We start from the raw sequence: 27601 nt of genomic DNA on the forward strand, positions 1-27601 counted from the left end.
AGGCTTGTTCAGCATTTATGAAGATAATCATATACTTTATTTCCTTACATGTATTAACATGGCATCTGTTCATGAGTTTTCTAGTACCAAACTAACCTTGCTTTCCTGGAATGAATCTCACTTGGTCATGGAGTATGTTTTTTATAATGTGATATTGAATTGAGTTTGCCAAAATATTTTGTTTAGAATTTTTATATCAACATTCATAACTGATGTGAGTCTATAGTTATCCGCCTTTGAATTGTCTTTATCTGGCCTAGGTATCATATTAAGGGAATCAAGAAAGTCACCCTCTTGGTTCCTTTAATGAAATAATTTATATTTCATTATAATTTATAGTGCATTATAATTTATGTCCATAACTATTTGTATGTTATATACTTATATAATTTTAGAACATTGGGACTCTCTGGTTTTTGTAAGTTTGTTAGCATCCCCTTCTGAAACCATCTGGACCTAGTATTGTTTTGTGTGGGATAGTTCCTTAATAACGTTGACTATTTTTTGTATGTGTAAAAATTAGTCTGTTTAAGCTTTTTTGCTCTAATGGGGTCAATTTTTGTTATTTGTATTTCCATAGGAAATTATCCATTTCATCTAAGTTTTCAAATTTATTTGCATAAAAGTCTGCAAATTATCTTTTATGAATTAGACATGTAAATTAATTTTAAATCTTTTTTCCCATAATTATTTTACCTATATCATTTATTATTTTTTGTGTTTGTTCTTTTTCTCTTTTTCTTTATCAAATTAGGTAGTAGTTTATTTATTAACTTTTCCAAAAAATCAGGACTTTGATTTACTAATTGGATCTATTTTTCTGTTCTCTACTTCACTGATTTCTGCTTCATATTTATTATTTCCTTCTTTGTGTTTTCTTTGATTTACTTTATTGTTGTTGTTTTCTCATTTCAATTTATTGTTTTTATTCTTTCATTTATATAGATAACAGTGTTTTATGGCCAGGCACAGTGGCTCACACCTGTAATCCCAACACCTTGGGTGGCTGAGGGGAGAGGATCACTTGAGCCCAAGAGTCCGAGACCAGCCTGGGCAACACAGGGAGATCCTCACTCTATAAAAAATTTAAAAATCAGCCAGGCACGTTGGCATGTGCTTGTAGTCCCAGCTGCTACTAGAGAGGCTGAGGTGGGAGGATAGTTTGGGCCTGGTAGATCGAGGCTGCAGTGAGCCATGATTGTGCCACTGCACAGAGAAAGATCCTGACTCAAAAAATAAAAAATAAAAATAAGTAAATAGAACACAAAAAACAAATTTTTTTTAAAAAGTGTCTTTTGCAATCAGTTTTTCTCTGATCAGTGCTTTCAATGTATCTTGATTCTGATACATAGTGTTTTCAATGTTGTTTTTAAGTTTCTCCTTTTCTTCAGGAGTTATTAGGAGGTTTTAAAAATTCCAGGTAGATGAACCTTTCTGGTTTTTTGTTTTTATTTGTAAATCTAGTTTTATTGCATTTTGGTCAGAAATTATTTATTGTAATAATATTTCTGCTTTATGGAAATTGCCAGTATTTTCTTTGTGACCTACTATAGGATCAGCATTTATAACTGTGCTGTGAGTGCTTAAATGTGTATTCTCCATAATCAGGGTCTAAAGTTTGATGTATATCCATAAGATTTACTGTATTATGTTGCTTAGATCTTCTCTTTACTTATTTTTTGTAAATAAGTGATCTGTTTTGTACTGTTACACTAAGAGTGGTATGTTAAAATCTATTGTGTCCTGTGTTTCCATGTATCTCCTGTAGTTTTTGCTTCAGAAAGGTGGTTGCTCTGCTTTTTGCTATGTAAATATCATAATTATTACTTATTTCATTTTGGATTGTGGCCTTTATTATATTAAAAATGTCCTCATTTGTCATGTTCAGTGCTCTGGACTAAAGACTTAAAGTCTTTAAGAGGTAAAGACTTTAAAAACATATTTATGTGAGCTTCCTGATAACTCCTACCACTCCTATCTTCAATACCTATGATGATCATTCCCTAATAGCAAGCAGCTTTAATTAGGATCTACTTTCATGGGAGCTACTAGAAGCTGTGATATACCTAGTGCATATTATTTCCAATTGAAAAAGAAGGAAGAAAAAAAGTGGCAACTGGATGGTCATCACTCGGAATTTATACTGAATACTGTGGCTTTTGCTTTTGAAAATTTTACCAACTAAGCTGTATAGCAAATCGTCTGCATGCACTGTACATCTAAACTAAAATAGAACATTATTGCCTTACAGCATTTTGCTATGTTTTATTTAGAATAGGTACTTCTTTTGAAAGGATTAATTAAACTCTATCTAATTACCCAAGGCAGTGGTATCACACTGGCTCTGAAGAGGAGTACAAAGGAGTGAAAGAGACCTTTCCACCTAATCTTGTATACCTTTTTTAATTTGGGACCATGTCTCTGTATTTCATCTAAAAACCACACTTACACACATGCATGTGAAATATAACTAAACTCCGTATCTCGAAACATGATGTATTAGGTGCAGGAATCTACCCTCTTACTGAAAAAATAAAATTATTGGGTAAAATACTAAAAAACATACCTTGAACTCATTTCTTAGCTAATGACTATTAGCTAACCAACATTTCTTTTAGTAGGAAAGTAAGAAAAGCTTAGATCAAATATCAAATGATAGCAGGAACTCAGAGGGGAACTGACCTTATCCTGAAGATATTTGTCTAACTAGGTGAAACCTAAACATTGCATTCACAGCCCTCTGGGCCTAGGGACAGAAGACAAATCCTAGGGTTTATCCAAAATAAAGAGTCTAATAGATCTTCTTCCATAAAGTTGATCTACTTTCTCAGTAAAAGAGCAAACTAAAAATAACCTCCCCACTAGCTTGCTCAGCCCCAGGGAATAACTTGGGTGCTGAATTAAGGAGGAAAAAAATCTTTCCTTAGAATTCATAACCAAAATACAGCCTTTATTGCAGATTATAGCTGGAATTCACAATATTTCGAAGGCAAAAAAAAATTAAGCTGAGGATTTAGTATAATTAGTGCATGAACTATAGTGCCCTGTTGTCTATTGGAAGCAAATATTTTGTAGGGAGTTGTCCATCTCACACCTCAACATGTTTTGCACAGCCAAAGTTCCAAGGAAAATGAAGAGCTACCTCATAGTAAAGAAAAACATTACATACACAGGGGAACAAGGTATCAGCAGAAACAGCAATCAGACACGGAATATAAAATGCTTAATGTTTCAATAAAGGAGAGGCTTGAAAATGAATGAAGATGTTGAGTGGGAAAAGTCACAGAAAAACACCTACAGTACGATTCCATTGATATAAAGATATCTATCAAACATAGATAAAACCAAACAATATACTTTTTAGGAGAGCAATACACAAGTGCTTAAAACAAAAACTGTAAAGAAAGGAGTGATAATACAATTCAGGATAGTGGTCCCTTTTTGGGGGAGGAGAGGGATGTAATCAGAAAGGGGCACATTGGAGGTGTGGCAATATTTTGTTTCTTAACCTGGGTGTAGGACCATGAGCACTTACTTTGTTTTTAAATTGTATATTTTCACATGTTGTTGAACATAGCTAATAAAAAGGAACTTTGTAATAAACACATAATATATAAAAGCTGTGTTGATTTATTTTCTTAAATATTTGAAATGAATTATTTGAAATACTGTGATAGTGAGAACTGTAAGATTTAAGAAAAATTAGAGTATTTCAAATATTTAACAAAGCTTATGGTTTAAGGAAACTACTGATATGATGAAACAGTTTTCTTCTCCATGCTTCACAGCAAAAGCATTAATTTTGGGTTGTGATTAATCTTCCTTTTTTTCTACTTTGCAGCAAGATGAGAAGATGAAGTGAATTTATGGATTCTGGTTTTTCTGAATTTTCAAAGCATAAAGAATCAAAACAGAAATATAACTAGTATCAAGAAGATGAAATGCTTGATGTGAAAAGGTTTTTTTTGGGTTTTTTTGGCCTTTCATGGAGTGTTGATTTGTCCATTCTTAATGTTTATTAATAGATATATGTGCATAAAATAGCTATTTTGTAACATTAAACTTTTTAAGTCATTTTGGTCATGATATAACTTATCTTCCTGTTTATTTAAGCTTCTTTTTACCTAGTAGCCTTTAACCAAACAATTGCTATTAACCTTTTAACCAAATAAAATGTGTTAATAAATACCTCTGCATTGGTTATCTTGTATACTAGGTTGTCTTGTTTTGCTGTGTGTTTTAACCCATTCAATATATGTGGACATCTAAAAGGGTTTAAAGCCACCTCCTGCCCTGGCCCGTTTTCTCTCCCTTCATTCTTCCATTTTCAGAAATACATATTGAATGTCAGCTTCTGTATTCTATTATATGTAATCTGATGACTTAGAGGAGGAGATTAACCTTTCAGGCTCTTTTGAATTTGGTTTTTATAACTTGGTTTTAAAGATCACTTACTCTTCCAGTAATAAGTAGGAATAAATCCTGTTCATATCTGAGATCAATACACAGTTTATTGAATTCAAATGACTACTCAAACTCTATTCCACCTAGATGGAAAACTTTTTTAAACAATATCTGACCAGGAACAGGGTGAGCCCAGAAATGTGCATCTTAATCAGATGCTTCAGGTAAGTCCGTCCGAGGATTGTCCTAGTACCACACTTTGAGAGACTGCAGTAGATGTACAGAGTGCTGGAGGGGTTTAGTCAATAGCTCTAGTGAAGGATGGATGGTTTTATTCAAAGAATCCCAGTTGATGAATGAAGAAGAAATGCTAGAATTAGAAAAATTGCAACCCCCTATTAAAACTACTGCTCAGGCAAAGCTCAACAATGGATGTAAAACAATTAGGTGAAATGTTGATGGAGAAATTCATTACAAAGAAATAGCCTTCTGAACCCACTGATCAATGTTAGCATCATTACGAATGAAACAACCAGACACCATATGCTTCCTGCTGTGCTGCAATATTAAGTATGTAGTACCACCTATGAAGTGTTCTTGCCCTCTGCCCTCCAAAAAATTGAACCTGAATTTAATCAAAGCTTTAGATCTAATATTTAATGCATAGGAAATAAGTAGAGTAGAAAAAGAACACCAGGGAGAAGCAATTAGCCACATTCAAAAAATGGTTCATTTCAATAGGACAACTGACCTGGTTTCTTTTTCAATGTGTTAACACTGTTAAAAAGTCTGTTTTATAGTCCTTTGGGTATATACCCAGTAATGGGATGGCTGGGTCAAATGGAACAATGAGAACACATGGACACAGGAAGGGGAACATCACACTCTGGGGACTGTTGTGGGGTGGGGGAAGCGGGGGAGGGATAGCATTAGGAGATATACCTAATGTTAAATGACGAGTTAATGGGTGCAGCACACCAGCATGGCACATGTATACATATGTAACTAACCTGCACATTGTGCACATGTACCCTAAAACTTAAAGTATAATAATAAATAAAAATTTGAATTAAAAAAAAGTCTGTTTTAGATCAAAAGAGACTGATGAGACCACATGTAAATACATGACACAGCTCTTGTTTGATTCAAAGAAGTCAAGTGTAAAAGACATTTTTTAGACACTGAAATGGCATTGCGGCTGACTAAAAGGATGTGTATGTGTGTTTTTGAAGTATTTAGGGCTAAAATATGTCCAGGATTGGCTTTTAAATACTGCAAAAAATGGAGTATGTCAAAACGTTGACCATTGTTAAAGCTCAGTGAAGGGCAGGTAGATGCCAGTTGCACTCTTCACTTTTATGTGCAAAGTTTGGAAAATTTCACAATAAAATTTTTGTGTTTACATAAATGAAATAACATGGGAAAATGTTCTAAGATATGGCAAGTGAAAAGAAGCCTGAAAAATAACTAGTTTAATCCCACTTAAGTTTTTAAAGGTGTTAAAGTACATGTTTCAAAAAGTAAGGATAGACTAAAAAAGTTAACGGTGGTAAGTTCTAAGTTGTGGGCTTACAGGTGATCTTTATTTATGTATTTTTATTTTATTTTATTTTATTTTTTTTGTGTGTTTAACAAAGCACATCTTGCACCGCCCTTAATCCATTTAACCCTGAGTTGACACAGCACATGTTTCAGAGAGCACGGGGCTGGGGGAAAGGCCATAGATCAACAGCATCCCAAGGCAGAAGAATTTCTCCTAGTCAGAACAAAATGGAGTCTCCTATGCCCATCTCTTTCTACACAGACACAGCAACAATCTGATCTCTCCTTCCTTTCCCCACACTTCCGGTGATCTTTATTTTTATGCTTTGCTCTATTTTCCAAGTTTTTTTTTTTTTTTTTTAAGTTTTCCAAGATGTTTTACATCTCTGTTCTTATTTACCAGATAAACTTTATGGTTAGTTACTGGATAAACTGTAAATAGTGATAAAATTTTTAAGTTTATATCAAGGTTTTTAAAACCAGTAATTATTAGCTTGGCGCAAAATTAATTGCAGTTCTTGCCATTGGAAGTAATGGTAAAAACCGCAATTATTTTTGCACCAACCTTATATTTCTAAAAGATCAAGTTGTAAACCTATTTGTTTTCCCTAAGATCCGTTCCTGCAGAGTTGGAATAAATATGATTGTTTACACTTAAGAGTCCAGGACTACAGCAGGCCTGGTTGGAGGGGAGGTACTACTGTTCCCAGACTTAAATCCAGCTGGAACACCACCTAAAATATGCAATAACATAAGACCATCAAAAGCAATGTCCCAGAACTTACAATGTTTGGCTAAGACGCAAGAGGGTGTGACACAGACGCTAAGCGCCACTGGCGAGGAGATGAAGGGGTCGTCTTCATCTTCGCCGGATGATTTCCGCCCACATAGAGGGCGCCAGTGACGCCCACAACACGTGCTGGTGTCCCGGGAAGAGTTTTCCTGGCAAAGAGTTCAGGAACGTTGGATCTTAATCAAGGCTTTCTCCGTCGGGGTGGATGGGTTGGACTTTAGGCTCCAGCAAGCCCCGCCCCACTAGGCGGGTCAGTGCCGCCGGGTCCCAGGTGCCCGCTACTTCCCAGAAACACCGCCTCCCGCTCCGGGCCCTCGAACCAGCGCGGACACCACAATGGACCGGGCGTCCGAGCTGCTCTTCTACGTGAACGGCCGCAAGGTGAGCGCCCGCGGACTGCCCCTGCCCCCAGACCTGCGGCCAGGGCCGGGGCAGAGAGGAGCCCCTGCCGTTCGTCCCATCCTTTCGTGCCCGCCGTTTAAGGCCCTCAGGCACGGACTGGCTTTCTCCTGTAACAGCGGCTTTGCCTTCGCGTTCCCACCCCCGCCTCCGGGGCAGATAAAGGCTGCGTTTTCAGGGACTGTCCTGGATTTTTGGGCCCCCACCTTCCTCATGTTCCCCTTTCCTCTCCTTCCAAGGCTCACAAGCTGATTACCAACCACACGCCCTCCCTAAACGGTAAGATAAAAAGTATTCTTGCCCATCAGGGTCAGCACTCCCAGATCTTCCTTCCCTCAATCCCAGCCGATAACGGGAACGTCCCCAGTACATTGAGAGCAGCCTACAGAGATGGCTGAGCCTCAGCTCGCGGGGTGCGTTTGGAAGCGCAGAGAGCAACTTAGATTCGGGACAAGACCGTAGAGACAAACACATTCAAACCACCCCCATCGTTTCTCAGATGAAGAAATCGTTACTTTGCAAAGTCACAGCTGGTTCCTGGCAGAGCTGAACCCAAGTCAGGCTCTGGGGGCTCCAAGGTCCTCACGGGTTCCACTGCTGGGTGCGGGCTCTGTCCCCTCAGAAGCTGGGCTCGCTCTGCGCAACCCGAGGGACAGTTCCAGGCAGTGTCCGATGTTTGGGAGCAGCAAAGCCCCATGGGCATCCTTTAAAACACCCCCCTCAATGTGAGCATCAATTCTGCTCGCTCTTAATGTTCCAGTTTCATTGACATTACTCTGAAGGAGGAAACTGAGGCAGGAAGGTTAAGGAGCTCCCATGAGAGCTGTGGCTCACGCCTGTAATCAGCACTTTGGGAGACCGAGGCAGGAGGATTGCTTGAGCCCAGGAGTTCGAGTTTAGCCTGGGCAACATGGCGAAACCCTGTCTCTACAAAAAAAAAAACAACAGGTGTGGTGGTGCGTGCCTGCAGCCCAGCTACTGGGAAGGGTGAAGGGGGAGGATTGTTTGAGTCTAGGAGTTCAAGGTTACAGTAAGCTGTGATCACACCACTGCACTCCAGCCTGGACAAAAGAGTGAGATCCTATCTCCTAAAAACAACAAAAACAGAGCTAACAACCAAGCAAAAGCAGTGGCACCTGATTTCCCTGGTGCTCGTGTTGGTGCCAGTTCATTCAGAGCCACCTGTGACCCCTGCTTCTGGCTAAGGGCAGCCACAACACTTTTCCTGATGGGCACCAGCTGCCTCCCCTGGAAGCTAACCAGTGTGAAGCACCAGGCCTTAGTTGTGAGGCCTGTTGTAAGACCCTGAGCCTAATTTCATTTGTGGTTTTGTATTATGTTTCTTAAAGAGGATCCCCCAAATTGTACATTAGGCCCCTCAAAAACTTTGTCTGCCCCTGCTGCCTGGGTTCTACATTGGATAAGACGAGCTTGTTTTTCCTGATCTGTAACGGGGGTCATTAGGACCCCTTCACAGGACTGCTGTGAGGGTGAAATATGACAATGGGGTGAGGTGATGACGTTATGTCATTTTTTTTCTTCTTTTGCGTAACGGAATGGTATAGTAAACACAACACTGGCTTTGTTGTTCAGACAAACAAGTCTTCAATTCCAATTCTAATTCTGATTGAGAAAACCTAACCTCTCAGAGGCCCAGTTTCTCTGTTAAAAGGGGATCATACCACTTACTTCATAAAGAGTGATCATGAGCATTCAATCCACTTACTTGTTAAGGGCCTACCGTATGCCAGGCAGTGTTCCAGGCTTATGAGATACAGCAGAGCACAGAAATAACAAGTCCCTGCGTGCATGGAGCTTACATTGTGCTGGGGAGATAGCAAGCATATAAATACGTGGAAATGTGTAATGTCAGGAAGTGAGAAGTGCTAATATAAAAAATAAAGCACAGCGTGGGGACAGAGAGTGTGCAGGATACTTAGAGGGGATGGATGTTTTGGCCTGTCTGAAAGAGTGGCATTTGAGCAGTGACTGGGATGCAGTGAGGAGCAAGCCATGCAAACATCTGGGGAAAGAGCATCCAGGCAGTGGGAATGGCAGGTGCAAAGGGCCTGAGGTGGGAGGATTTCTGTGTGCTAAGGAGGTAGGTTGGTGGGGCTGGCAACATGGGCAGGGGCCAGATTACTAGGGCTTTATAGGTGATGGTAAGGGTTTGGGTTAAGTGAAGAAACAGGGGTTTTGAGTCTAACATCTCCTCGCTTCTCCTTCCCCCACTTCCAAACAAATATTGGGATTTTTAACATAATGGCCAACAACAGTTTGTGCTCTATTGATTTTTAAAATTAGATAAGCTAGTTCTTATCTATGGACTCACTTTGTCTATAGGCCAAATGTCCTGTGGTCATTTGTAAAGTATAATCTGGAGATATTGATTCTGTTTTTGCAATTACCCATTAGAAGAAATTGTGTTAATCTTTCCCTTTCCTTCTCCTCCCTTCTGAATTCTGTTAGGTGTGTGCTTCAGTACTAACAAACAAACCTGATTACTTACATGGAAAGAACTAGAATAAGCTTTTTTTTTTTTTTTTTTTTTTTTTTTTTTTTGAGATCGAGTCTCACTCTGTTGCCCAGGCTGGAGTGCAGTGGCATGATCTCAGCTCACTGCAACCTCTGCCTCCCAGGTTCAAGTAATTCTCATGCCTCAGCCTCCTGAGTAGCTGGGACTATGGAACTATAAGCACCCACCACCACACTAATTTTTGTAATTTTAGTAGAGATGGGGTTTCACCATGTTGGCCAGGCTGGTCTCAAACTCCTGACCTCAGGTGATCTCCCTGACTCGGCCTCCCAAAGTGCTGGGATTGCAGGCTTGAGCCACTGTGCCCAGCCTAGCATAAACTGTTTGGTTCCAGAGAGTAAGGGATTGTTGAGAAGTGTGTAAGAGAGAAAACCCACCCTAGAAGAGGGCTTTTGAAGTCGAACACAATCTCTGGAATTAAAAACTCACCTTTGAAAAGGAAGCTTAGAAGTGAAACCACTTAGGAGACAATAGGTGACATGACTGGCTTCTATTCTGCTTTTTGCTAAATTTTCTCAGGTCACCAAAAGTTGTCCTCAGGCAGAAGGTAATGACATCTGGAGGCAAGGACAGCACACGTTGGCCAGGGACCTAGTTGCAGAGAGATTTCTGAAATCTTATTCACTCTACCAAGGCCCCCAGAAGAACAGATGACCCATTTAACATGGAGTTTAAGGGAGGAAGAGCCCATGAATAAATTCTACCATAGATGCCACATAACAACCTCAACTCAGGAAATGAGGCATGTCATTTCATGAGGTAATGAGGTGTGGAAATCAAAGGTATGGGCCTTGGAACTAGTCGGGGATGAGTTTGAATCCTGTGCTATCTGCTCTGCCACTTGGAGGGACTGGGGCCTCAGGCAAGGTACTTAATGTCGCTGAGCTTCTGTTTTCTCTTTTTGCAAAATGGAGCTAATAACAGAACCTTTTCCCTTGAAATTGGGGCTGATTAAGTTGCATGGAGAGTGGTTAGCAGAGTGCATGTACACAGTAAACAGATTGTAAATTGATATGTGGAAACAATTGTTACTATCTGGACTATAAAATAATCTGTTTCATTAGTAGAGCCGAACCTGCTTAGAGGTGTCAAAGATGCTAAGAAGCACTCATCTTGCATTATTTGCACAATGAGCATAGACTTTTGGTACTGGTGTAGGAATCTGGAAAGAGCAGTTTATTGGCTAGCATTCTCTAAGGTTCTTGGTTTACAAGGCTGAGAGAGGAAATTTCTGGGCTTCTGGAATGGCTGCAATGATTCAGAGAAAAGTGGAGAAGGTGGAGGCAGCTTAGGCAGAAAGAAGTAACAAGCAAAATGAATTTTAAAAGCAACCTAAAGCTCAGGAAGATGTGTCCTCGTGGCTGTTCCCTGAGGCTTCTTTCTCTCCTCTGAGGCTGCTGTAGATTATTGTTTTCTACTAACTGCATCTCACAACATACACCCCTTTCTTTCCTCCTCTTCTACCTCTCAGCCTTGTCCCTTCATATGCACCTCTACCCCTTCCTTATTTTCTACTCTCTCCCCTCTTATCTCTCTCTTCCTTTCTCTTTCTGTCTCTGTCTTGGATCTGGCAGGGCCTCCTCAGGCACTAGTCACTGGCAGTACACAGAGAAAAGTGATTTCTTAACCAAGTACAGCGTGAACTTGGACTCTCTCAAAAGGGCTGGCAGTGATACAGAGGGGCAGATTCCACCCTCAGATTCAAGACTATGCTGAGATGAGTACATGCAATGACCCTGACCTGAGAACTGGCAACATCTCTCAAATCCAGAGTCAACCAGAATAACTGTTACCCATCCCCTCTACACCTCCTAGCCTCCATCTGAGTCCTAACCTCTCTGTTTCATTCCCAGAGCTGCCAGGACAAGATGCATGCTATATCTCTGCCCCCACTTCCTCCAAATACAACACTCACTACATCAAAACAACAACAACAACAAAAAAAAAAAACACATTTCAAACTGGTGGGACTTTAAGCCAGATTCCAATCCCTTGAAACATTTCCTGGAACACATACCCAAACAAGCATAACCACCTTCTTCCATGAATTCCTTCCTCAAATATAGAAATATTCCTCAAGCCTAAAATGCTGTTCTTTACTAACTAGGCTACCCAGACCCTGTCTATCTATTAAAACGGGGCTTGTATTGTTTACCATCATATCTAGGAACAGACATTGTGAGGTTGGGGCAGAAGCTTTATGGTGTTATCTGAGACCCAGGTTTCTTCTTTTTTCTCTCCTGCCATTAACATGTTGCCTCACGGTCTAAGATAACTGCTGGGGTTCTAGCCATTTCATCTCTATTCCAAGTAGCAGGAAAGAAGGAAAGGAGAATGCATGCCAGGATAGACAACCTACAGTTTCTGCCACCAATAACTTCTGTGTTTTTCTTTATTTTTCATTTGTTCAGATGCCCAAGTCTGTGAGAAATTCCTTCCTTCTTGGTATCTCATACCAAAATCATACATAGCATGTTCCAGTCATTCATTTCATTAATTAACACTTATTACATCCTGTGATATATCCCCACCACCAAGCTCAGTGTTTGGTATAAAGAAGAATAGCAGAAGATGGCTTCTTTCAGGATCGAGATAGTCTTGTACACACACAAATAATTATGATACAGTGTAAAAAGTGTCATAAAAGAAGAGGTGAAGACATCAGCCATGGGAACAAAGAGGAGGATGGTTACTTGCAGGGTGGTGAATGACATACAAAATTCTGCAAAGAAGAGGGGAAGGATTTTCAGGACAGAGGGAACCTTGCATGCAAATGCAGTGAAGGTGAAAGTCCAATGCACCCCCTGGACTGTCCAGTTCATCCATGTGGCCTGAGTTCGAATTTCTTCTGGTATTCTGGAAATCGTTGGTTATTAATTCACCTAAGATCCACTCAGTGCACTCATTTAAAAAGCACATTTTCTGGTTCCCTCTACCAGAAATCCTGATTCCATAGCGGTTTCATTTTAACAAGCATCTCCATGATTGAGGAATTCCCGGAATGGCAGTTTGGCAGCCAGGAGCCACGTTAAATTTAGGCATATACATGAGACGATCAGGCTTTGGTTTTACAGCAGTCACTCTGATCGTGGTGCAGAGGACGATATTGCAGGTACCAAGAGTGGAGGCAGGGAGAACTGTCAGGCAGGTCTTAGAATCGTTCAGACAATAGGTGATATGGGCTCATGGGTAGTGACGGTGGAAGAGAAAGGAGTTTAGAGTAACATTGGAAGCCCAAGTGGAAGAACTTGGTGACACTGATTGTGGTGGATTGGGAAAAAAAGTTGAAAATAGCTCAGGTTTTTTAGCTTAGATGACCTAGAAAATACTGAGGCCATTAAAAGGTTAAGGAAAAGAAGGGAAGGAGTAAGTAAGTTTGGAAAATAAAATAAAGAGTTCCATTTGAGAGCCAATGAAGTTGAAGATACCTGAGAGGTACCCCATATTTTTTCTTATCACACACACACACACCAATCTTTCTATATTGCAGACTCTTCTAGGGCACAGATCTGACCTTGGCAATTGGCATATGCCACACCTTGCCTGGCATATAGTCTGTTAGAATTGAGGGTGATACAGCAGCCCTAGAATAAGCATATGTCCACTCCTTACCTACTACTTCCCAGGAGGGAAAATTACTATAATATGGTGAAAGATGAATTCAGCTTCTGAAATGGCAAAGCAAGTCATGCTTCTATGTGTTCTATGAATCTAAAAGAAATGTCAAATTTTTTGTGAAAAAAGAGAAAACATGATCACTTTGGAAAACATAACCAATCACGACATTTTGATGTCATCCTTGAGAAAAAACAGCATGCTGTTCTGCTGCTATGCTGCCAGGCTGCTCCCATGAACTTGCCTAAGTGTGTCCTTGCTGCGCAGTTTTGCATCACTTAGCATACATGTTTTATCTTCCCCTTTGTTTATTTGATTGGGGCCGTGGCTGGTTATCTTTTACTGGAAACCACAATTATTTGAACAAGATAAACAAACAAGTCTTTTTTAAAATTAACTATATCAATTTCTCAGAGGCTATTCTATTCCAGCAATTCCCCTCCCTCCTTTCCTTTCTTATTTCATCCACCCCTCCCCCAAGTCTGAACTGTTCTACTAATGTCTTTACTCTCACCTGCTTTAAACTTTCTAGAAAAAACTGGACAGGAGGTAGTGTTCCTGTTAGCAGAAACAACAATTGCCTTAGAGAACAGCGATAATTCAGGACCAAGGACAGGAGCACAATTGTGGTGGGGCTCAAGATTACACATAAGAGAGGTGGTTTGCATATCACAGGTGTTCCATAAAGCTGAAATCTACTTGAAAATATGAGTAAAAGGGCTAATTAACATGCATTTCCCTCAAATTAGTGTGATCCTACCAATGTGAATTTCATATTAGCTCTCTCAACTAACTCTTATTTTCCCTTTGGTATAGGTGATAGAAAAAAATGTCGATCCTGAAACAATGCTGTTGCCTTATTTGAGGAAGAAGCGTATCCTTTTCTTTACTTTGACTGTGTATGTGTGTGTGTATTTGTATAACTCCAATTTCCTCATTAAATGATATTTCAAATATACATTAGAGACACTGAGACATATTCCCTACTATCATGGTTTTATGCTCATATTTGAGAAAGTCCTATCATTTTATAGGCAGTGCACAAATGTGGCTGTCAGAAGAACCAATTTTCTTCTAGTCTCTGTATAAAATGGAGAAACTAGTAATGGAAACTTAATAGATGTTAAAAGGACCTAATTAAGCATCCTTTAGAATTAAGAGTCACAATATTTATACTCTGTCCTTAAGGACTAATTATTATGCCCATTAGGAAAAGAGAGCACAGAAGTCACCTGAAATGAAAGTAAAGGAAAAATGGAAGAACTAAACCTGAAAATGTTATCCTAGAAAAACTTGCCAAATAAATGCCATCTAAGGAATGTATTTTTAGCTTGCTATGCGTGAACTCCAGTGGGCTACCAGACGGTGAAAGACACTACTGAATTATATGCAAAATTATGTTTCAGTGGGGGTGTGTACATTTTTCCCCCTGGAGAGAGTAAAATTACCAGAAGAGTACATAACTCTAAAGCGTCAATAATTATTTTTCAGACACATGAATATGTTTCTGAAATATGCTCATGAAAGTCATTCAAGATCTTTAGACATAAAAAAACAATGAACATGACTTCCTGATTATCCATAGTACGTATGTATAATATTTAAAGTTTGGTTCACTGTGAGTGACAGAAAACTCCACCTCATGGTAAACAAGATAGAAGGTAGGAATTTCTTTCTTTCTCATTGTGTTAGTTCAGGTTCTTCAGGATGTGGACACCAAAAATGAGATTAAATGAGCCAGGATTTTATTAGGAGAAATGCCTGTGGGAAAGGAAGTAGGGAGTGAATCAGAGGAGGCTTAGGGAGCCATTTGATCACCATGTAAGTCTGACCCTGGAGATAAGGTTGAGCGGAAGGGCCCTAGACTGCTGGTCAGTCTAAGGCATGTTCTTCAGAACCACTAGGGATGGTTGACTAGGACTCCATGTCTCTCCATAGCACTAAGCCATTGGTGGAGAGCAGTCCATGGGAGGCATGGTCTTAATGAAAGCTGGAGTGATCAGTATTAAAGTGCAGCAACGGGGTCCCTTGGTCAGTTACCCTCTGTGTTGAAGGGAGGTCTGTGAGGCGTGTTTGCATGGCTATCACACTCACATAAAGGAAGCCCACAGGTAGGTGGATCAGGGCTGGTAAAGCAGTGTCACAACATTGTTGAGGAACCAAGCAGCACCTTCCTCAGCACACAGCTTTCTCCCCACTGTCAGAGATGACTAATGGAGGCCCAGCCCTCATATCTGAATTCCAGCAAATAGGAAGAAGTAATGAGCAAAGAAAGAAGCACCCCTCTCCTTTTAAGGACACTCTTCTCCTGGAAGTCATACACAACACTTATAATTACATCCTAGTAGCCAGCACTGTTAATGACCCCACCTAGCCACAGAGGAGTCTGGGAAAGTCTATTTTTTATCCTGGGAAGCCATGTGTGTGGCTAAAAATCAGGGTTTCTATTTCTAAAGAATAATGAGAGAACAGATATTAGGGCACGGATGGCAGTTTTTGCCACTGAAAGGCAGAGAATACACAAACATGGCTAAGATGACACAAATATTCCAAGAATTATCTACAATTTAATATTTTGCTTTGTGTCATCAAAGACAGAGATAAGGATGAGAAAAAATGTACAATGTGTTCATACCTTCAAATACTCAAGCCCTTACATATATAGACTCTTCTTTTTTCAGTTCAGCCCTATTTTTGACAACCTGACGTCTGGTTTGTTTTCAAAGGGAGGATGCAAGATATAACACACAAAAGGAAATCAATAATTTACAAGATTATTATAGCTTCTATAATAGTAATTAAGCCATAAACACATTATTTGATGAATATGTATTGAACTTAACTAACATTGAAGAGTCTGTGATGTTACTGTCTCCTAATGGCAGGGCTATTCTAGAAAGAGAATTACATAACACGTGTGATCTTTAACTATACCTCTTCCAGTTCGACTCACAGGAACTAAGTATGGCTGTGGAGGAGGAGGCTGTGGTGCTTGTACAGTGATGATATCACGATATAACCCCATCACCAAGAGGATAAGGTACCGTGCAGCTAAGTCCAGATATGGCTGAATTTTTATAATTTTGAACTTTGTTATATTCCTTCATTTGGTAAATATATATTGAGTACCTACCATGTGAAAAGAACTGGCCACTGGGGGTACAATGATGAACAAGGTAGACATGGTCCCAGGAATATGAATGTGTTGGGAAAAAAATGTAGCATCAATGAGGATAACATATGGTCAAAGAATTCCCCGTCAAAGCCAGGCACAGTGGCACACATTTCTAGCTACTTGAGAGGCTGTCAGGAGGATTGCTTGAGTTTGAGTCCAGCCTGGGCAACACAGCAAGACCTTGTCTCTAAGAAAAAAAAAAAAATCCCCTGTCAAAACTTGAATGGCTCCCTAACTCCCTGTCTGGGGAGGAAAGGCAGGGCTGAAATTGCAGTGGAGGAAAATGCCATCATCACATTCATATATTACTCTTCCAGCCCCTAACTTATCTCCTTCCTCCCATCTGGTGCATTCTCCATACATCAGCCAGAGTGACCTGCTTTAATTATCATCAGATCAAGTCATTTGCATACTTATAAGCCCCCAATGGCTTCCCATTATGTTTAACATCTGTTTATGTTTGATATTTATCCTTCCTCACTTTTGCCAAGTTTCTTGGATCTGTGTGTTGATGTCTTCTGGAAACTTCTCAAGGCATTATCTCTTCAAATATTTACTCTGTGCCACACACTCTTCCCTCTGTTCTTCTGGGAATCCAGTTATGCTAATGTTAGACCATTTTACATCATTTCACAGATCGCACTTGAAGGCTAAGGATCTGAGCACTGGTGAGGTTTCAGATATCTGCCTGTGTTCCATACCAAACTACCTGCTGTCTGAACTCTGAGAGGTTCCTCCCTGCTTTACGGCCTGGCTGTCAGCTTTTTAGTTCATGAGGGATTTCTCTTTGCTTACCTCTCTCACCTTCCATGCTTTGGGAGATCTGTCGCAGCCATGCTGCTCCGTCTTTAGCCTCTAGGGAGTGGCGACTACCCTATATTCTGTGAAGTCTGAGTACCTAGGGTTTCTCTCAGTTCTCCTGTCTCTCCCACAGCCTTCTTTGTTTAAGGACCAGTATGCTTGGAAAGTTTCTTTTAGCTCTCCTTCCCTGACTATTTTGGGGAACTACACCCAGCACTCAGTGATCTCTGGTGGGGAAGAGATTGGAGATAATGCATCCCACCTCTGTATTTGAATCTGTTGTTATCAGCCCACATGCAACCATTCAAAATTTGTTGGAAGTTGGTCTGGTTTCTCCTTATTCCTGTTTAAGGCAGGTTCCTTTTCCTCCTTCAATTTCAGGAAGAGAATAATTGTATCTCAGGGATGAGAGCAACTGTATCTTCTCTCTTATGAAGGGATTGTCACATCGGAGTTTAGTTTATTTATTAAGTTTTGCTCATAAAGTTTCTTTGTGTACTCAGCATTTGATGAGCTTTGGAAATGTGATATGTTCCTCGTATGATTTACTTTGGTTTTTAGAATGAGAGTGGCAGTCTCTTACAACTCTTAATGGCTTGTTTTTACATTCTGGTCTTTGTACTAAGGCACCAGTTTCTCCAGTTCTTTAATGTTTAACTTATGCATTCATCAGCGTGACAGTGAGGTGTTGGTGAAGGCTGGCTGCTCTGGTTGCTAATGGAGACCTGGCCTGCCATAGGTGCATGGTTACCTGTGACTAGAGAATGTCAACCGCTCATTCAAGAGCAAAAACCATCAAAGTTGTGACAGTTTTTGATAAGTGGACACCATTCTGGAATTAGAATTAGGAGGCCTAACTTTAATCCTGCCTCTGACACTCTGGCTGTGACCCTGAGTAAATCACTCTGACCCTCAGATTCCACTTCTATAAAATGGGCCTGAGCTAAGAAGGAAATGTATGTGTAAAACCTGGGGACATTATACAAAAACCTGCCACAGTGGAGAAGCTCAATGAATGCCTGGCCCCTTTCCCACTGTATGCGACGTAATTTGTAATTTGTGCTTTTCTTTTGCATTCTGAAGGCATCACCCAGCCAATGCCTGTCTGATTCCCATCTGTTCTCTGTATGGTGCTGCCGTCACCACAGTAGAAGGCATAGGAAGCACCCACACCAGAATTCATCCTGTTCAGGTGAGGATGTGCCTCTTCCTTATAGGCTTTCTGTGCTTTAGAAACCTCATGACATTGAGTCCCTGAGATTAAGAGAGCGGAGCAGCCTGGGGCCTGCTGCCTTGGCCATTCCAACAGATACAACCTAGTTGGGAACAAGAGCAAAGCCTGGCGTATTGGGATATGTGAGTGTTTCTGACTAACTTCTTGGAAAAATGCTTTTAGAAGGCTAAAAAACCTTTTCTTCTCTAAGAATGCCCTGACATTTGTGGGTTTGTTTTTTGTGTTCTAATTAGATGGGACCTATCTATTTGACATCTTCCAAACTCATAAAGAAACAAGAGCCAGGTGCAGTGGCTAACACCTGTAATCCCAACACTTTGGGAGGCCAAGGCAGGTGGATTGCTTGAGCCCAGGAGTTTGAGACCAGCTTAGGCAACTTGGTGAAACATATCTCTACAAAAGTACAAAAATTAGCCGGGTGTGGTGGTGAGCACCTGTAGTCCTGGCTACTCGGTGGTGCTGAGGTGAGAGAATCACTTGAGCCCTGGAGGTTGAGGCTGCAGTAAACCCTGTACTTCAGCCTGGGTGACTGAGTGAGACCCTGTCATAAGAAAGAGGAGAAAAAGAGGGAGAGAGGAGGGAGGAAGGGAGGGAAGGAAGGAAGGAAGGAAAGAAAGGATGAAGGAAGAAAGAGAAAGAAGAGCCATGTGCATTGAGGGATATAATTTTATTTTTTTAATAAAGTGGAAAATAACATGATCTTAAGGCTGAGTGAAACTTTCAGCTACCAAAAAGCTTTGTTATATTTAGAGCTTGTTTGGAAGACAGATGATAGGAGTTGTCAATAAGTTTTTGGCTTTTCTCCTAAAGAAGCACCTTGTTAGAGTTTTAGACTCAAGTAAAAAGGCATCTTCAGATACCTGAGTCTTTATGTATATACTGCCCATAAGAATGCCATTTCTAGGCTAGGCGTGGTGGCTCACACCTATAATCCCAGCACTTCAGGAGGCCGAGGTGGGTGGATCACGAGCTCAAGAGATCAAGACTATCCTGGCCAATGTGGTGAAACCCTGTCTCTACTAAAACTACAAAAATTAGCTGGGCATGGTGGTGCATACCTGTAGTCCCAAGCTACTCGGGAGGCTGAAGCAGGAGAATCACTTGAACCTGGGAGGTGGAGGTTGCAGTGAGCCAAGATCATGCCACTGCACTCCAGCCTGGTGACAGAGCGAGACTCAGTCTCAAAAAAAAAAAAAAAAAAAAGCCATTTTTCCTCATTTTTATTGAAGTTAATGAAGATCAAATACGAGAAAAGATAGAAGAAGGAAAAGATAGGAGCAACATAGAAAATGACCCAAGTTCAAATTTTCTAGATTTGAAGGAATCTTGGATTCTGTTTATTTCAAAGATCATTACCCAGAGGGAGAGAATTTTTCCTGGATCATTATGAAATATGATTAACTAGAGGGAGAGAATTCTGCCTGGATGCCCATGTGAGACCTGGTCATACACAGGCATACCCTTTCATTTCCTCATTGACCTGGAACTCCCATTGTTACAATGTTGCCAGAAGACAGCTTCCAAAAGCGACTTGAACCTTAGAAGTTAGACTCCAAAGCAAAAATGCTAAGGGGAGGGAAAGGTATAAAAGAAATAAAAGCATTTTATTTTTTATTTATTTATTTTTTTCACTTCTCAACTTGAGTGTAATTTGGTTTATTTCTCTGAAGGATTTCCTTTACCTCAGTAATTCACAACCACAACTGCACATTGAAACTAACCATGTGGGAATCTTTAAAAGATGTATGCCTGTGCCCCATTCCCAGAGACTCTGTCAGTTGGTTTGTGGTGCTGTGTGGGGCTTGAAATCTTAACACTCTCCTGGTGATTCTCAAGAGTGGTAACCACTGCCTTAAGTGAAGCTCAAAAGTAGATGAGGCCCAACCTCACAAAAACCCAGCCCTGGGAAGGGAGGCATCTGGGTTGAGAAGGGCTCTCAGGGCCACTGCTGCAATCTTAACACGCAGACAAATCACCTGGGGATCTCACTAGGCCTGGGATGGGGCCCAAAATTCTGCATTTCTAACCTTTCTGTGCTTCCAGGAGAGGATCGCCAAGTGTCACGGCACCCAGTGTGGCTTCTGCACACCTGGGATGGTGATGTCCATCTACACGCTGCTCAGGAACCACCCAGAGCCCACTCTGGATCAGTTAACTGATGCCCTTGGTGGTAGGTTATATGTGCATGCTTTTATTTTTTAATTTTTATTTATCTATTTTTTTGAGACGGAGTCTCACTCTGTTGCCTGGGCTGGAGGGCGGTGGCGCGATCTTGGCTCCACTGCAAACTCCACCTCCCAGGTTCAAGCGATTCTTGTGCCTCAGCCTCCCCTCATGCTTTTATTTTTAAATGATAATGATAATAACAGCTAATATTGGATATCTTTCATGTGCCACACACTGTATTAAATACTATTTGAAGATTATCTCATTTGATCCTCACAAAAAATTTATAAGATAGATACTATTATCCCCATTTCATAAATGGAGAAACTGAAGTTTAGGGAGAGTGATTTGTTCAAAGTTACACCCCCAATAAGTGGAAGAGTTGGTTTGCTCAAATCAGGATTCAAACCAGACCCACACATTACATTTGGCTGATGTATTTCTGAAGTCTTTTTTGTTTTTATAATCATTAAAAAGCCAGTTATTCATCAGCCCTTGGGAAGAGTCCTGTTATCTCAACATGCTGCTCCCTCACCACTCTCCCTATTGGGTGGGTGGGTGCTTTCAGAACCATATTCAGCATCAGGGGGCTGCGATGGATACAGCATGAAGTCAGAGACTGAGATCTTATGGTGATACTTGATACTTATTGCAAAGAACTGTCTCTATCCACCCTAGAGCGTTTTTGTCAAGTTCAGGAGCTCAGTGTATATGCGGCAGGGGGATATCCTCAACAACAGATTCTAAACAAGTTTTTTAAGTGATACCCTCTCAAGTCCTATTTCTGGTGAAATTCTCCATGGCTCCATTTGTCTTTGTCTCAGGCCTCCCAAAGACCTCATTTCTCTGCTAGAAAACATGAACCTAAAGCTCATATGTACACTTACTATGCAAAAATGTTCCAGGGAAAACCAGAACAAATGGATGTAGAAAGGAGAGACATTGCTCATAAACTGTCTCCTGCCTGATTTCCTTTAGATCTTATCATGAATTTGATTTCCTGGCTGTTTATGATATAAACAAGTGATAAGGGGTTCTCAGATTTCAGGGTACTTCAGGGTAATGAAGATTCCTGGGACCCACCCCTAGAGAGTTTGACTCAGTAATATTGTTTTTCAAATAAAACTTCAAATTTAGGGGTGGAGGAAGAACACCGGACCACACTGTGAGAGAAATGCTGGTCTAATGGTTTATTGTAAATAAATAATGTGCCCGACTGCTTTCACAGTTTAATAACTACCTTCACTGCCGTATAATAACTTTGATCTTTCTGTCAGCTGAAGCTTAGAGTCCTTTTTTTTTTTTTTTTTTGTCACAGTAAGTGTTAAGAATGAGGGGTTTTTTTCCATAGAAAAAGAAGTATAACTTGCCATTTACAACAACATGAATGAACCTGGAGGACATTATGCTGAGTAAAATAAGCCAGGCACAGAAGAACAAATACTACATGATCCCACTTATATGAGGAATCTAAAGTAGTCACTCATAGAAGCAGAGAATAGAATGGTGATTACCAGGGCCTGGGGAATGGGAAAACAAAGATGTATTAGTCAAAGGTAAAAAGTTCCAATTATGCAAAATGAGTAAGTCCTAGAGATACTGTATAGCATAATGCTTATAGTTAACACTGTATTGTATATGCAAACATTTGCTGAAAGGGCAGATGTTATAGTAATCACAAAATAAATGAATAAATAAATGGTGGGAGGGAACTTAGAGGTAATAGATATGTTTATAACATTGACTGTGGTGATGGTTTCATGGGTGTAAGACTTACCTCCAAATTTACCAAGTCGTACAGCTTTTTGTTTGTCAATAACAGCTCAATAAAATGGATTTTACTTTAAAAAAAAAAAATTAGGTTGGCTGAGCACAGTGGCTCACGCCTGTAATCCCAACATTTTGGGAGGCCGAGGTGGGCGGATCACCTGAGGTCAGGAATTTTGAGACCAGCCTGGCCAACATGGTGAAACCCCGTCTGTACTAAAAATACAAAAATTAGCCTGACCTGATGGTGCACACCTGCAGTCCCAGCTACTTGGGAGGCTGAGGCAGGAGAATTGCTTGAACCCGGAAGGTGGAAGTTGCAGTGAGCTGAAACTGCACCACTGCACCTGCAACCTGGACGACAGAATGAAACTCTGTCCCAAAAAAATAAATAAATAAATTGTTTTAAAAATAAGGCTTAGCTCTTGAATGTGACTGTAGAGCAAGTTTTTGGCTTGAAATTATTGTGTTGTTTGAGCACCTGTCACAAGCAGAAGGCATAACAACTTTACAGGAGAAAGTACAAATACCTGAGCTTTTAAAATCTGCCTCAAGATTCTTAATGAAATATCCTAAGTTGCTGTTGAAAAGATCTGACTTTGTAGATTAGGTGGACTAAAATGTCAAACAGATCCTTCCTCTATGATAGAGTCCTTATTTCCATCACACTCTTGGTAGACTGTGCCTCTATCTGGGTCACTTGGCTAACAGAGCTGGGTTTTTCTCCTTCAGGTAACCTGTGCCGTTGCACTGGATACAGGCCCATAATTGATGCATGCAAGACTTTCTGTAAAGTAAGTGGAAAGGACCACATGTTTGAGTATGTTTTCCCCAGTGAAACGAAATGGTAGGGGTTGTCAGTGATTAGGGGGGCAGCCATCTTACTAATACATGGCTACTTCTTATCTCCAGGTCTCTAGCTGCTGTTTGTTATTTGATCTTGAGCAGGGCACTTAACCTCACTCATTGAGCTTGCCTTGGTGGTCACATAATGAACACCTGAGCATTTTGACACTGGCTGTGTGTCATTCCTTCCAAGAGGTCTTTCCTTACCTCTTTGCCTGGGTCAGGTACCCTGGCCTGGTGTTCCTATAGCCCTCTGAGAACATGTGATGGGCATACACATGTCCTGTCACAGCTTTGGTCACAGTGTGGTACAGCTGATCATTTGCTATCCCATGTCTTCACCAGACTGTGGGCTGCTTCACAGTAGAGGCTGTATGTCTCTGGGTCCAGTCACCATAAAGTCATTGAGTAGCTACTCAATATTTGTTGAATGAATAAATGAACAAACAAAGTTGAAATGAAAATATAAGATTGCCCTCTGGAAGTTAAACAATGAATTCAGTATATCATAAATAAGAACAGTGATGACAATAACAATACCCGTTAATATTTATTATTAATATTTAAAATACTAACAATATTAACAATTAATCATTATTAATATTTACTATTTAATGCTATGTGCCACGCTTAGTTATAAGATCTTTATGTCTTTTAACTTATTTAGTAAACACTGCTATTCAAAATTTCCTATAAGCTCAGGTTTTTCATTAATGTTGGTTTGGGTATGTTTAAGTACAAATGGCTTTCTTTCATGGCATCTAATGATATTGATTCAGCATTATGTTTCAACTGGTATTCACCTGCTTTATTTACTACTTAGTAGAATCAGCAATAAATTCCTAGTGATTTGTTTTTTGTCCACTAGACTTCGGGCTGCTGTCAAAGTAAAGAAAATGGGGTTTGCTGTTTGGATCAAGGAATCAATGGATTGCCAGAATTTGAGGAAGGAAGTAAGGTCAGTGAAATGTAAAGCTTTTGTAAGGCTTTCTCAGGACATGAACAGGGGCCAACATACTGTTAGGAAGAACAAATGGCTACCCAAGTTGACTAATTTGAGGTATGTCAACATGTGCCCTCTCCCATTCTCACTCCATCTCTCTATAAAAAAAAATTATATCGTAGCAACTTTGTCCTCATTCCATATATTATTCCCATTTAAATACAGTTGTCTACAGGAGAGAAAACACATTGGTTCCTTAGTGTTTCTCAGCTTTTAAAAGCATTTTTTTCAAGTTATTTTTCAAGGGCCAGAAGTAAAGTGGAGATGTCATGAAAATGAAAGAACAGGTAGAGCAAGTAGAGACAGGAGAGGTTCAGGGAGCCATTCTTGTTCCAGCTGTGTCTGCTGCTGCTGCCTCCTCTTCTACTGTCCCCAGACTCCAAAGAGAAGGTGCAGGGAGTTGAGGCCTCCAGAGGCCCATTGGCATCAGCACTGAGTTGCTGATGACGAGGTTTGCGTTAGAGCCCTTGGTTTGGGCTGGCCAGTGGACTTTTTTGTCAGTTTGCTGTATCTGACCATGTGTCTATATCTTTTGACCTTATTCCACAAAGGATTTTAAAGTTGCTCGATAACAGTAATTTCTGATACATTCTCTTTTTAAGACAAGTCCAAAACTCTTCGCAGAAGAGGAGTTTCTGCCATTGGATCCAACCCAGGAACTGATATTTCCTCCTGAGCTAATGGTGAGTAAAGCAATGTTGAGCTCATCCTAGAAGAATTTATGGTGAAATATCAGGAAGGGTATTTGTTTATGGGTTCTTTCAAAAGCTGATCGGCAAATAGGTAAGGCCTCTCTGTCATCCTTATCTCAAGGTCTAAAGAGTATGGGCTGAGGAAGAGGAGGAGGAATGGGGGTGGGGTCACTATGGGGGATAGCTGAGTTGACTGTAAGAAGCAGCAGATAGCATCTATAAAATCATGAAATCACAGTGTGTGTAGGTATAGACGTGTTTCCTACTTTCACTTTTGCTGAAGTTTATTCCTCCATAGAATGATTTAACAAGATTCAGCATGTTACTATATTTGCTAACATTAAAATGATGTTCTTTGAGACAAGAGCACCAAAGGGAGACAGAACAAGCAGTTTCCAGGAGTAAAGAACCATTGTACTTTTTTCTGAATTCTAATTCCTTGTAAAGCTCTACTTTTAGGTCACTTTGTACTTTATTTTTTAGAAGATATGTATTTTCTCCTTCTGTTTCTACAATGCTAATGATTGAGTGGAAACAGGTAGAGATGGCATCACTGGGTACCTTGAATCCCTATTGCTTTTTCAATAGATAATGGCTGAGAAACAGTCGCAAAGGACCAGGGTGTTTAGCAGTGAGAGAATGATGTGGTTTTCCCCCGTGACCCTGAAGGAACTGCTGGAATTTAAATTCAAGTATCCCCAGGCCCCTGTTGTCATGGGAAACACCTCTGTGGGTATGTAGAACCCCAGGGATTTCTTATAGGGAAATTGAGGAAAAGGGCTTGAGATGGTGCCGGGGTGGGCTGGAGAAACTTCATATGCATGTGTTCTCAGGAAAAGCAGTCTGAAATAGCATTTTTAATCATTCGAGCTAGACTTCCTGAGCATTGCTCAAGAGACTTTCTAACTATTATTAAGTAGATTCCTCTTGCCTCTTACTGGAGCAGTGTCAAGAGTTGCACCGAAGGGGCTTGCTCCATAGCAAACCAGCAGCAGCAGCTCCAGTGACAGCTGTCCTGTCTTTCCATTTGGGGACTAATCTGGGCCTCAAATTTCAAATTGCTCTTTGTTTCCTCTCTCAGGGTGTCTCAATAGGTATAATATGTTTTACTTAAACAACCACTACAGGGTCTTCCTGTTGCATCCAGTGTATGCTCAGCTTGAGGAGCAGCCCCTAGAGTCTTCCCAGAGAGAATTTTGAGTACGCCATATGGCCCAAATTTCAAGGTTGACAATTCCAGAGTCTTCCAAGTTTGATGAAAATCTATCCAGCCATTCTCTCTGTATGTGATTTGGCAATAAACAGATGAACAGAAAGATACATAATTTTTAGATATTTAAAGATATTAGTTTAATAATAATTTCAAATTTAAAAGGCAGTTAGTTCCTTTATTCTAGTCTTATTGATTTTTTTTGATCCTTTAGGGCCTGAAGTGAAATTTAAAGGCGTCTTTCACCCAGTTATAATTTCTCCTGATAGAATTGAAGAACTGAGTGTTGTAAACCATGCATATAATGGTGAGTTCTCAAGTCCCTGTTTTCTTAGTTAAGATGCATTAATCAATTTATTTACCTTGCCCAGCAGACAAGCAGAAAAAGAATGATTCCTAATTATAATACACACAGAGATTCTCTTCTTATAAGAATATGTTTTTGGCCACATAAATGTCTTCTTTTGAGGAGTGTCTGTTCATATCCTTTGCCCACTTTTTGATGGGGTTGTTTTTTCCTTATAAATTTATTTAAGTTCCTTGCAGATTCTGGATATTAGACCTTTGTCAATGGGTAGATTGCAAAATTTTTCTCACATTCTATAGGTTACCTGTTCACTCTGATGCTAGTTTCTTTTGCTATGCATAAACTCTTTAGTTTAATTAGATCCCATTTGTCAATTTTGGCTTTTGCTGCAATTGCTTTTAGTGTTTTAGTCATGAAGTCTTTGCTCATGCCTATGTCCTGAATGGTATTGCCTAGGTTTTCTTTTAGGGTATTTATGGTTTTGGGTTTTACATTTAAGTCTTTAATCCATCTTGAGTTAATTTTTTTATAAGGTGTAAGGAAGGGGTCCAGTTTCAGTTTTCTGCATATGGCTAGCCAGTTTTCCCAGCACCATTTATTAAAAAGGGAATTCTTTCCCCATTGCTTGTTTTCGTCAGGTTTATCAAAGATCAGATGGTTGTGGATGTGTGGTTTTATTTCTAAGGTCTCTGTTCTGTTCCATTGGTCTGTATATCTGTTTTGGTGCCAGTACCATCCTGTTTTGGTTACTGTAGTCTTGTAGTATAGTTTGATGTCAGATAGTGTGATGCCTCCAGCTTTGTTCTTTTTGCTTAGGATTGTCTTGGCTATACAGGCTCTTTTTGATTCCATATGAAATTTAAAGTAGTTTTTTCTAATTCTGTGAAGAAAGTCAATGGTAGCTTGATGGGGATAGCATTGAATCTGTGAATTACTTTGGGCAGTATGGCCATTTTCATGGTATTGATTCTTCCTATCCATGAGCATGGAATGTTTCTCCATTTGTTTGTGTCCTCTCTTATTTCCTTAAGCAGTGGTTGGTAGTTCTTCCTGAAGAGGTCCTTAACATCCCTTGTAAATTGTATTCCTAGGTATTTTCTTCTCTTTGTAG

General features: G+C 40.2%; 2 protein-coding genes and 1 long non-coding RNA gene across 5 annotated transcripts in view; 2 read left to right on the plus strand and 1 right to left on the minus strand.

Moving 5' to 3' along the window:
- Positions 1-4188, plus strand: part of SGO2 (shugoshin 2) — a 60361-nt gene extending 56173 nt beyond the window's left edge. For all 3 annotated transcript variants that reach the window (XM_054476814.2, XM_054476816.2, XM_054476817.2), the window contains one exon: positions 3842-4188. In XM_054476814.2, the coding sequence (XP_054332789.1) occupies positions 3842-3857 (16 nt within the window). In that variant the 3' untranslated portion in view covers positions 3858-4188. The remainder of the gene's footprint in view (positions 1-3841) is intronic.
- LOC134737741 (uncharacterized) overlaps positions 1-6933 on the minus strand; it is a 35002-nt gene extending 28069 nt beyond the window's left edge. Inside the window, exon 1 of the long non-coding RNA XR_010122942.1 lies at positions 6732-6933. This is a non-coding gene — a long non-coding RNA (uncharacterized LOC134737741). The remainder of the gene's footprint in view (positions 1-6731) is intronic.
- LOC129031070 (aldehyde oxidase) overlaps positions 6832-27601 on the plus strand; it is a 91491-nt gene continuing 70721 nt past the window's right edge. The window contains exons 1-10 of the mRNA XM_054476820.2: positions 6832-7120; positions 14106-14163; positions 16233-16329; positions 18349-18457; positions 20543-20669; positions 23165-23226; positions 24147-24236; positions 24884-24964; positions 25562-25706; positions 26398-26490. Coding sequence (XP_054332795.1) covers positions 7076-7120; positions 14106-14163; positions 16233-16329; positions 18349-18457; positions 20543-20669; positions 23165-23226; positions 24147-24236; positions 24884-24964; positions 25562-25706; positions 26398-26490 — 907 coding nt within the window. The 5' untranslated portion in view covers positions 6832-7075. The remainder of the gene's footprint in view (positions 7121-14105; positions 14164-16232; positions 16330-18348; positions 18458-20542; positions 20670-23164; positions 23227-24146; positions 24237-24883; positions 24965-25561; positions 25707-26397; positions 26491-27601) is intronic.

The sequence above is a fragment of the Pongo pygmaeus genome, chromosome 11 (genome assembly GCF_028885625.2).
Source record: "Pongo pygmaeus isolate AG05252 chromosome 11, NHGRI_mPonPyg2-v2.0_pri, whole genome shotgun sequence".
NCBI classification, from domain to species: Eukaryota; Metazoa; Chordata; class Mammalia; order Primates; family Hominidae; genus Pongo; species Pongo pygmaeus.